General features: G+C 36.0%; 1 protein-coding gene across 1 annotated transcript in view; it reads left to right on the plus strand.

Moving 5' to 3' along the window:
* LOC120869233 (coiled-coil domain-containing protein 7-like) overlaps positions 1-12,026 on the plus strand; it is a 51,442-nt gene extending 39,416 nt beyond the window's left edge. The window contains exons 13-15 of the mRNA XM_040248367.1: positions 4,704-4,758; positions 8,933-8,998; positions 11,711-12,026. Coding sequence (XP_040104301.1) covers positions 4,704-4,758; positions 8,933-8,998; positions 11,711-11,944 — 355 coding nt within the window. The 3' untranslated portion in view covers positions 11,945-12,026. The remainder of the gene's footprint in view (positions 1-4,703; positions 4,759-8,932; positions 8,999-11,710) is intronic.
* Positions 12,027-12,554: the final 528 nt, after the last annotated feature.

The following is a 12,554-nucleotide window of genomic DNA, read 5'->3' on the forward strand; positions in this document are numbered from 1 at the left end:
TATCCATTCATCTGTTGATGGGTACTTAAGTACTTGCTTTCATGACTTGGCAATTGTAAATAATGCTACAATAAACGTGGGGCATTTTGGAGAGAGTATTTTTGTTTTCTTTGGAAAAATACATGAAGTAGATTTGCTGGATCATGTGGTAGTATTATTTTTAATTTTTTGAAGAACTCTTGTACCGGTTTTCATAGTGACTTCACCAATTTCCTTTCCCAACATCAAAGCACCATGAGTTCCCTTTTCTTTACATTTTCACCAACACTTACTTGTTGTCTTTTTGGTAATAGCTATTCTGACAGGTGTAAGGATATATCACTGAGATTTTAATTTGCGTTTCCCTGATGATTAGTATTGTTGAGCATCTTTTCATGCACCTTGTCAGCTGTCTAGATGCCTTGTTTAGAAAAATATCTATTCAGATTTTCTGCCATTTTAAAATCAGGTTTTAGGGTTTTTTTTATGTTAAGTTGTGGGAGTTTTTTGTATTCGAATATTGACCCTTAACAGATATATCTTATTTGGAAATATCTTCTCCCATATAGTAGCCTGACTTCATTCTGTTGATAGTTTCCTTTGCTGTGCAAAGCTTTTTAATTTGATGTAGTTCCATTTGTTTACTTGTTCTTGTTTCTTTTGCCTGGGGAGACATATGCCAAAAATAAGACTAACATCAGTGTCAAAGAGTGTACCACTTACGTTTTCTTCTAGGAGTTTTATGGTTTCAGGTCTTATATTTGAGTCTTTGAGTTTATTTTTGTATGTGTTGTGAGAATGTAGTCCAATATAATTCTTTTACATGTAACTGTTTAGTTTTCCCAGCATTGTTTATTGAAGGGATGCTTTTTTCCCCATTGTACATTTTTGCCTTCATTGTCTTAGATTCATTGACCACATACATATGGACTTATTTTTGGAATTTCTATTCTGTTCATTGAATTGTGTGTCTGTTTTTATGCTCTGATTTCAAACTGTATTACCAAATCTTGGAATCTGGGTACATGATAACCACCAGTTCTGTTCTTTCTCACGATTGTTTTGGCTATTTGGGGTCTTTTGTGTTACCATAGAAATTTTAGAATTATTTGTTCTAGTTCTGTGAAAAATGCCTTTGGTATTTTTATATAGATAGATTTCTCTGAATAATGGTATGGTCATTTTAACAGTGTTAATTCTTCTGATTCATGAACATGAACTATTTTTCCATTTGCTTATGTTATTTTTTAATTCTTTTATCATCATCTTATGGGCATCCAGGTACAGGTCTTGTACCTCCTTGAGATTTATTCCTAAGTACTTTATTCTTTTTTGATACAGCTGTGACTGGGATTGTTTTCTTAATTTATCTCTTTTTTTAACTTTTTATTTTGCATTGGGGTATAATTAAAAACAGTGTGGTTGTAGTTTCAAATGAACAGTGAAGGGACTCACCTTAATTTCCCTAGTAGTCTGTTGTTAGTGTATGAGACACATCAGATTTCTGTACATTTATTTTGTATCCTTCAACGTTACTGAGTTCACTTATTTCTAATAATTTTTTTGATAGCATATTTAGGATTTTCTAAATATAATATAATATGTCATGTGGAAACAATGACAGTTTTATTTCTTCTTTTCCAATTTGGATTCCTTTTATGCTTTGTCTTATCTGATTGCTGTGGCTGGAAAATACTGAATAAAAGTGGTGGGCATTCTTGTCTTGTTCTTGATGTTAGAGAAAATGTTTTCAGTGTTTTCTCATAGAGTATGTTGTTGGCTTTGGGTTTGTCATATAGGACATTTATTATGTTGAGGTATATTCCCTCTGTATCTACTTTGTTTAGAGTTTTTCTCGTAAATGGATTTTGAACTTAGTCAAAAGTTTTTCTTCATCTATTGAGATGATCATATAATATTTATTGTTTGTTGTTAATGTACTTTATCATGTTGATTGACTTTTGGATGTCAGATTATCCTTGCCACAATGGTTAGAATTCCACTTGATCTTGGTGTATGATCCTTCAAAAAAAATTTATCTGTGGCTGCACTGGGTCTTCATTTCTGTGTGCAGGCTTTCTCTAGTTGCAGTGAGCAGTGTCTACTCTCTAGTTGTGGTGCACAGGCTTCTCATTGCAGTGGCTTCTCTTGTGGCACACACACTCTAAAGCATGGGTTCAGTAGTTGTGGTGCATGGGATTAGTAGCTGCACAGCATATGGGATCTTCCCAGAGTAGGGATCAGATCCATGTCACCTGCATTGGCAGGCAGACTGTCAACTACTGGGCCACCAGGGAAGTCCTATAATTCTTTTAGTATATTGTTGAATTTGGTTTGCTAATATTTTGTTGAAGATTTTTATATCTATATTTATCAGTGATATTGATCTGTAACTTTCCTTTTTGTGGTATCTTTGTCTGGTTTTAATACCAGGGTTTTGCCGGCCTCATAGAATGAGTTCAGAGTGTTCCTTTCTCTTTAAATTTTTGAATAATTTGGGAAGGCTAAGTGTTAATTATTTTTTAAATGTTTGGTAAAACTAACCTATGAAGTGATCTGATTGTGGATTTTCTTTCATTGGGAATTTTTTGATTACTGATTCAATTTCATTTCTGGTAATTGTGGTATTCGTATTTTCTCTTGCTCCCTGATTCAGTCTTGGGAAATTGTCTGTTTCTAGGAATTTGTCCATTTTTTCCTAAGTTGTCCATTTTATTGTGTATAATTGTGCTAATCTCTTATATATTTCTGTGGTGTGTATTATAACTTTAATTTTTTTTAATAACTTCTCTTTCATTTTCTATTTATTTGGGCCCCCTCTTCTTTTAGTTGGGATAAAGTTTTATCAATTTTGTTTAACTTTTCAAAACCAGCTGTTAGTTTTATAGATCTTCAAAAATTTTTTTTAAATCTTTATTTCATTTATTTCTGCTCCAACTTCTTTTTTCTTTCCTTTTACTAATTTTTGGACTTTGTTCTTTTTCTAATTCCTTTAGGTGTAAGGTGAGATTGTTTATTTGAGATTTTTTGTTTCCTGAGGTAGGGTGCTAGACCATGCCTCATGTAGTGGCTGCTGGCCTTCTGGTGGACAGGGCTGGGTACCCAGGCTGGGGTTCAGGGATGTCTTGGGTTAGTGTCAGTTGGCTGGTGAGTGGATAAACCAATTAGACTATTAGACTAACTACTAATAGCCTAAAGGGAAAACTCTAAAATGGTTCTGCCAGCACTTTGTTTTCATGGTGGAATGAGCTCACAAAAATGGCTGTCACCAGCCTCTGTGTCCCCAGAGGGAGTCTCAGCTGCCTCCTGCTTCTCTAGGAGGCTCTCCAAGATCAGAAACTGGGCCAAACCCTGGCTTCTTTTACTTATTATTATTTTATTTTACTTTACAATACTGTATTGGTTTTGCCATACATCAACATGAATCTACCACAGGTGTACACGTGTTCCCAATCCTGAACCCCCCTCCCACCTCCCTCCGCATACCATCTCTCTGGGTCATCCCAGTGCATCAGCCCCAAGCGTCCTGTATCCTGCATCGAACCTAGACTGGCGATTCGTTTCTTATATGATATTATACATGTTTCAGTGCCATTCTCCCAAATCATCCCACCCTCTCCCTCTCCCACAGAGTCCAAAAGACTGTTCTATACATCTGTGTCTCTTTTGCTGTCTCACATACAGGGTTATCATTACCATCTTTCTAAATTCCATATATATGTGTTAATATACTGTATTGGTGTTTTTCTTTCTGGCTTACTTCACTCTGTATAATCAGCTCCAGTTTCATCCACCTCATTAGAACTGATTCAAATGTATTCTTTTTAATGGCTGAGTAATACTCCATTGTGTATATGTACCACAGCTTTCTTATCCATTCATCTGTTGATGGACATCTAAGTTGCTTCCATGTCCTGGCTATTATAAACAGTGTATTTAATTTTTGACTGCATTGGATCTTAGTTGCAACTTGCAGGATCTTTGTTGTAGTGCTTGGGCTCTGTAGTTGTGGCATGCAGGCTTAGTTGCCCCATGGCATATGGGATCTTAGTGCTCTGATCAGGGATTGAACCTGTGTCCCCTGAATTGGAAAGCAGGTTCTTAACCACTGGACCACCAAGGAAGCCCCATGTCTTCTTTTAAATTACTGCCCCTGTACTGGGGGACTAAGAGCATGTGAGATTTGCATGCTCCTTGTAAGAGTAGGCTCTGTATTTCCTACATAGATTCAGCCCTCTTGCTCTCTGATATGCAAGCCCTATTGTCCTTCACAGCCAGATATTCTTGGGATTTGTCTTCTCAGTATAGCACCCCTGGGGTAGGGAGCCTGATGTGGAACTCAGACCCCTCATTCCTTGGGGGAGAACCACTGCAATTGTGATTGTGCTGCCATTTGTGGGTCACCTACTCAGGAGTGTGCTTCTTCACTATACTGAGTCTTTGCCCTTCATATTCATCTCATAGTAATTAACTTCATTATATCTTTATTTGTGGAAAATCTTCTCTGGTGGTCTTCATGTCATTCTCATCAATAGTTGCTCTGTAAATAACTCTAATTGATGTGCCTGTGGGAGGAGGTTAGGTTCAGGGTGTTCCTATTCCATCATCTTGAGTGCACCTCTCAAAATTTCATTTCTTTAAAATGATTTAAGTACTCATCAAGAAAGCATAGTCATCAGATATCATAAAACATCTTGATATATTTAAAAATATTTCTTTTTCAGGAAGAAGTCTGTAGGGAAAGAGCTTAAAGTAAAAGAAAATATGCCTCAAGTCCAGGTAACACAGAATCTCTCCCTGTGCATCTAAATTTAATTAATAATGCTCTGATAACTGTTTATATAGATAACATATGTATGTGAATACAGGTGTATCTGTGTTTGTGTGTGTGCATGTGTACTAAATTTCTTCTTACAATGCTTCTTTACTGTTGGTTGACTTTTTTCAGCAAGTTTTAGAAAATCAAATGGTGAATTCAGATATGTTTACTGTCAAGGTTATGAAAATTACTGTTATTCACTCAATTATAGGCAATGTCATAGAGGAAAGAACACCATATTATATGAGTCAGAACAGACTTACTAGTTAAGTGACATTAGACAAGTCCCTTTAACCTACTTAAACTTTGTGTTTCATCTAAAATGGGTAAAATAATAGCTGTCCCATCTATCTCAGAAAGGTGTAAGATGCAAGCGGCAAATAGGAAAATATTTCAGAGATTGTTAATATAGCTCACTCTTTTTCATATGATCCATGTGTATTCTGAAAAGAATATAAGTAACCCTTTACTTTATCTTCTCTTTGATAAACTTTATTTTGCTGAAAGTTAAAACTTCTTAACCATCAGAGCATTGTGTCACCCATTTGGTTACTCTCTTCCAGTGAGTGACTGGACTTAACTGTCCCACAAGTATACACTTGCATGTTTCAAGAATCAAATAGCATAAATTTGGGAAGAAAATGGAGTACTTCTTGAGATACTGAATACAAAAGGAACAACTTTATGGTATTAGTTTTCTACTCCTGCATAACAGGTTACCTCACATTTTGCAGCTTAAAATAATTAAATTGTTTTCATGGTTTGAATGGCTTAGGAGTCTGAACATGGCTTAGCTGTATCCTGTGCTCAAGGACTCACCAAACTGCAGTCATGGTGTTGGCTAGGCTCTTTTGTTTTTTTTTTTTTGGTCACATGGGGGTCCTCTTCCAAGCTCAAGTGGAAGTGGCAAACTTAAGTTCTTTGCAGTTGTTGGACTGGGGCACTTAGCCAGTGGCCTTCTCCACAAACAGTTTACTTTATAGCATCTTACATCTTCTTAAAGGCCAGCTAAGAGCCTCTTTCTCTCTTTTCTTTTTTGCTAAGACAGTCTTATGTAATATAACATGAATAACATGATCATGAATGATACCTTTTCACTGTAGCTATATAATAGATCCTTGAACAACATGAGGATTAGGGATACCACCCACTCCCTCACAGTTGAAAATTTGCATACTGGGATTTCTTTGGAAGGAATGATGCTAAAGCTGAAACTCCAGTACTTTGGCCACCTCATGTGAAGAGTTGACTCATTGGAAAAAGACTTTGATGCTGGGAGGGATTGGGGGCAGGAGGAGAAGGGGACGACAGAGGATGAGATGGCTGGATGGCATCACTGACTCGATGAACATGAATCTGAGTGAACTCCGGGAGTTGGTGATGAACAGGGAGGCCTGGCGTGCTGTGATTCATGGGGTCGCAAAGAGTCGGACACGACTGAGCAACTGAACTGAACTGATCTCTGCCTCAGAAACAAAAGAACTGATAAATGACTTACCAAAAGGCACAAAGGTAAAATGACTTGGATAGAATCAGGACTCAAACCCTAGTTCTTTGATTCCACAAATTGTGATCTCTAACCAGACATAAACTTCCCCCACATTTAGTTAAACATCTGTAAAGTGAAAATATGGGTACTATATTCATTGGAAAATATCCTTGTATAAGTGGATTCATGTGATTCAAACCCATCTTGTTCAAAGGTCAACTGTGTAGTGTAGTCTAATAAAGAAAGTGCGTCTCATCGCCGTGCAATATTCTGTTGGCTAAAAGCAAGTCATAGGTGGTATCCACATTCAAAAGGAGTGGACTATACAGAGCATAACCTTAGGGATGGAGATCCTGGAGGCCATTTTAGAAATCTGTCGTGATTTTATATAGAACAGCATTTTGTGTATTTAAAAAATTATAATTCCATCATGTTTTAAGTTTTTAGTGTTTTAGTTCATTTGGGCCATGTCTTAATCCCTTCAGACTGCTTTAATAAAATATCAGGGATTGCAGTTAATGTAGAGGTACATATATCATTGAATTTGGGGCAGGTGGTAAGTACCTACAAGTGAAATTACTGGATCATATGGCCATTCTATTTTTAATTTTTTGAGGAATCTCTATTCTACTTTCCACAATGGCTGTACCAGTTTTCCCTTTTCCTGATATTCTTCCCCTTGTTGTTTCTTTTCTTTTTGATACTTATGATTTTGACCGGGAAAAGGGAGTATCTCACTGTGGTTTTGGTTTGTGTTTCCCAGATTATTAGTGATATTGAGTATCTTTATATGTATTGGTTGTCTGTTTGTCTCCTTTGGAAGAATGTCTGTTTAGGTACTCTGCCCAGGTTTTTTTTTTTTTTTTTTTTAATTCATTTATTTTTTAACTGAAGGATAATTGCTTTACACAATTTTGTTGTTTTCTGTCAAACCTCAACATGAATCAGCCATAGATATACATATATCACCTCCCTTTTGAACCTCCCTCCCATCTCCTTCCCCATCCCACTTCTCTAGGTTTGATCTTTTGATGTTGACTTGTACAAGTTCTTTGTATATTTTGGATATTTATCCCTTATTGGATATCTCATTTGCAGATATCATCTCCAATTTACTAGGTAACTGTATTGTTTTGCTGATACTTTGACTGTATGAAAACTTTTTAGTTTGGGTTCCATTTATTTTTATTTTTGTTTGCTTTGTTGAGACATATACAGAATATGTGGCTAAGACCTATTTCAGAGAGCTAACTGCTTGTGTTCTAGATGTTTTATGTTTTCAGGTCTTATGTTTAAGCCTTTAATCCATTTGAGATTATTTTTGTATATGATGTAAAAGGTAATCTAGTTCCACTCTATTCCAAATACCAATTACTGAAGAGTGTCTTTTTTCCTCGTATATTCTTGCTTCTTTTGTCATAGTTTAATTGAGCACATGTAAGCTGGTGGCTCAGGTTAAAGCATCTGCCTGCAGTGCGGGAGACCTGCGTTCAATCCCTGGGTCAAGAAGATCCCCTGGAGAAGAAAATGGCAACCCACTCCAGTATTCTTGCCTGGAGAATCCCATGGACAGAGAAGCCTGGTGGGCTACAGTCCACGGGGTCGCAAAGAGTCGGACACGACTGAGCGGCTTCACTGTCACTTTCAAGCCCTTGCTTAAGAGGGAATCTCAGTTTTCTGTAGCATTTTGGACCACTGGATGTCAGCCCTATTGCTTTTCAAAGCCAGGCATTTCAGGGATTCCTCTCCCTGGTGTAGATCCAGGGGCCAAGGTTTCTGATGTGGGCACCAACCCTTTGCTCGCCTGGCAAAAGTGCCTGTCTGGTGAGATCCCTCTCTGTTGTGTGCCATCATGCTCGGGGTATGGTTATTAGTGAGAGTGTTTCTTTTCCTCTACTACCTGTCTTGATGTAGTCCTTTTTATTCTTTGTTGTGGAGCATGTTTGACTAGTTCTAAGGTTCTTTTCACAGGGAGTTGATCTCTTTGCAGGTGTATATTTGTTGATCCATGGGAAGAAGTTCTTGCTATGCCCCATCTTCAATCACCTTCCTTGTAGATTTTCTTTTAAGAGTAAGTCTCATTTTCCTGTTTCTTTAAATTCGAATTACTCTTAACTGTATCTTGGACGTTGGGAATGTCATGTTGCTGAAGCTCTGCATTCTGCTATATTCTTAGGAAAGGGTAAGTGAAAGTCGCTGTCCAACTCTGTGCAACCCCATAGACTAAGCAGTGTATGGAATTCTCCAGGCCAGAACACTGGAGTGGGTATCCATTCCCTTCTCCAGGAGATTTTCCCATCCCAGGGCCAGGGATTTGAGCCCAGGTCTCCCACATTGCAGGTGGATTCTTTTATCAGATGAGCCACCAAGGAAGCCCAAGAATACTGGAGTTGGTAGCCTAGCCCTTCTCCAGGGGATCTTCCCAACCCAGGAATTAAACCAGGGTCTCCTGCATTGCAGGCAGATTCTTCACCAGCTGAGGTATAAGTTAACTGTCATTGTGCCTAAGAAGTGTGTAGTAAATGTTTGTGCTCAAGTCATCATCTTGGCTATCTATGGGTTTTAGAAAGATAATAATTATGACAATAAATTAGTTAAAAAAACACAAATGAATACTTTCCCCCCCACCCCATATTACATCCTAGAAAGCAGTACATGCTCTGGAAATTGAGAACAAAGTTCTTCGGGAACAACTGAAACAAGCTTTACAGGTAAGAGATGTCATATTCCTTCATATTGTGAAAAATTGAAGAAAATATCCTTAAACAACTTTTTAAATGAATAATTTTTAATTTGTAAACCAAGAATCTATATATTGTATTGTTTTGCCAGCTTATAGTATTTTCATTTAATGTAGTAGAAATATATTGATAAAATTTGATATTTATTCTCTCCAAAATAGTAAGCTAGAGAGAGAACTGATGTACATACTTAAAGCAATTTATTTCTAGATATAGATGGAGTCTTTTTGAGCTTAGCAGAATTATAAGATATATTGAGATAAGAAACTGGTTATTTTACAGAAGAACAATTATGATTTGCTCATCAAAAATTAATATAAGATAAAAATATATTACTAAAGCAGTGTGGTTCTAGATTTGGTAAAAGTCCAGAAACAGATTCAAATGAATATAATAATTTTGTATTTTATTGTTTGGCTTATTAAATTTTTTTATGGAAGGATAAAAGTCACAAAATTAAACTACTATGAAAAACTTGTGATTTCTAGTTGATTTAATATACTGAAACAAATTAAAAATTGATTAAAGATTTAGGCATAATAAGTGAACTATGTATAAAACGGAAGAAACACTGAATAACAATTGCATGTCTTGGCTAAAGCAGGGCTTTCTAAGCATTATACCAAAAAGAATATGTTAATATATTTGGCTATATATATATATATAAAATAAAACTTTTATGGTTAAAATTTTGTAAGATAAAAAGATAAATGGAAGATCTTTATAAAATGTTCCATATCAAGGTCTTTTACATATCTACAGAAAGTATGGATAGTCTTCCTCCTCAATAGACAAAGGACATAGACACATCAACTGAGAAACACACATTGCCAATAAATGCATACAAACTACGAATTATCAGTAAATGTAATTGAAAAATAACAGAGAGAGGGCGGTTCGGTGGTTAAGCCTCCGTGCTTCCAGTGCCGGGGTGCTGGGTTCAATCCCTGGTTAGGGAACTAGATCCTTCAGGCTGCAGGTAAGAGCTCGCATGCTTCAAAGATCCTGCACAGGGCAATGAAGATCCTGTGTGCTGCAACTCAGACTCAGTACAGCTGAATAAAAAACATTAAAATAGCAGCAGTACAGATATATTTTACCTACTATTTTTTTTAATTGAAGGAACAAAAATATTTAATATTTGTGGGTTTGAGATGAGCAGGTCTTTCATATACTTCTATTGTCAGTATGGATTGATACTTCTCTGGAAGAAAATATATAAAGTCTTGGAAAGACATAGTCTTTACAGTGAACCATTCCACTTCTAAAATTTATTGTAAATAATAAAAAAGTGTACAAAGTTTGCACAAGTATGTAGAATAGGAAATTTTTAATAGCAAAAGTTTTAAAATTTCCAATGTATCCATTGATAAGCAATTTGTTAAATTAGTTAAGATATATTATTAATATTTACTTGTTACCTAGGGCTTCCCTGGTAGCTCAGCTGGTAAAGAATTCGCCTGCAGTGCGGGAGACCTGGGTTCAATCCCTGAGTTGGGAAGATCCCCTGGAGAAGGGAAAGGCTACCCACTCCAGGATTCTGGCCTGGAGAATTCCATGGACTGTATAGTCCATGGGGTCACAGAGTCAAACAGGACTGAGCGACTTTGTTTCTGTTAGCTGTTCTAATTTGGATGTATATTTATCATCATGGGAATCTCTCTCTTTCTCTTTAGTCACTAAGTCATGTCCTATTCTTACAACCCTGAGGACTGTAGCCTGCCAGGCTCCTCTGTCCATGGGATTCTCCAGGCAAGAAAACTGGAGTGTGTTGCTGTTGCCTTCTCCAATGAGAACATACTGTGACATTACTTAATGAAAAGAGCATATATGTGTGTGTGTATAGTATGATCCAATCTGGATAAAAATTAAAAATTTATATATGCATATGGGCAGAGGAGCCTGGTGGGCTGCAGTCCATGGGGTCGCTAAGAGTTGGACACGACTGAGTGACTTCACTTTCACTTTTCACTTTCATGCACTGGAGAAGGAAATGGCAACCCACTCCAGTGTTCTTGCCTGGACAATCCCAGGGACGGGGGAGCCTGGTGGGCTGCCATCTATGGGGTTGCACAGAGTCGGACACAACTGAAGTGACTTAGCAGCAGCAGCAGCAGCAGCACTAGCATATTTAGAAATAATTTAAAAGTATATTTGTCAATAGTACATTTTCTGTTTGTGGGGAGATTGTGAACTTTTTTTATTGATTTATATATTCTTTTATACAAGCAACTTAATTTTATGAAACTTAAATTTATTAAAAGTGACTTTTAAAGAAAGATTTAATTCTAGAAGGAATAAATTATTTTTCACATTTACTATTTGATATTATAGGTCTTAATTATCTTGGGTACATTCTATCACTTTCTATAATGTATGCATTTTATTAACTTTTATTGTGCCTATATTATAACTAGAACCTTAAAACCCAGTTGTCAGGAGAACCTCTTGTGTATAAAAATAGCTGTTTAAGTAGAAGAGATTTCTTCATAGTTTTTTATTTTAATTATGGATCTGTTAAACTATGTATTATGCCAATGGTTTAATTTAACTTTCTTTTACTCTGTAAAAATAAAATTGAGAATTAGTATGGGCATGAATATATGAAGATTCCTGAAAATTATAATATTGGCAGGAAAATGTCACACAAATGTTACTTGACAGTTACTCTTTTAAAAACAGGAAGCTGAAAGAGCTAAGCAGCAACTTGCCTACTTCCTAAATCAAGAAAAGGAGTTTCTTAAAAGTGAGGCAAAGACCAAGACACCCACAGAAATGGGTACTGGTAAATTAAAAGTTAAAGGTGAAGATTCAAAATATATACCATTGGAAAATGAAACAAGAAAAGCAGTAGTGGGAGATTCAGGTGGACAAAAAACAAATGATAAAATTACACATCCACAGGTAAAGAAATAACCAAAATAGAAACAGTAATATGTGCAGTAAGAAATTTACCCTTTTATAATATTAACTTCATTTGTATATTATTTTTTAAATCTTCCTATGCTTTTTTTTTTACTTAGAATTGTTCCTTTTGGATGTATTAGTTCATTAACATCTTGAATTCAAATCTAAATTAAATGTGTATTGATTTTTGTTTTTGGTAATCCAAATATTTGCATTTTTCTTCAGGATAGTTGATACGGTAGACTTGTCAGATATAAAATTATGTTTTATATTAAAAATTTTTTTATTGAGATATAATTGACATTTTCAGGTATACAAATTAATGAGTCAGTATTTTGTATATACTGTGACTGAATCGCCGCAATAAATCTAGTTAATAACATTGTACATAATTACAGAATTTTTTTCTTGTGACAAGAACTTTTTAAGATTTACTGTAGTAGCAGCTTTCAACTATACAATGCAGTATTATTAACTGTGGTCACTGTGCTGTACTTTACACCACTTGGAATTGTTTAAAGTAGAAGTTTGTACCTTTTGACTCCTGTCACCTGTTTTGCCCACCCCCAAATCCATGCCTCTGGCAACTACCAATCTGTCCTCTGTATCTATGAGCATA

This window comes from Oryx dammah, unplaced genomic scaffold (genome assembly GCF_014754425.2).
Source record: "Oryx dammah isolate SB20612 unplaced genomic scaffold, SCBI_Odam_1.1 HiC_scaffold_10, whole genome shotgun sequence".
NCBI lineage: Eukaryota > Metazoa > Chordata > Mammalia > Artiodactyla > Bovidae > Oryx > Oryx dammah.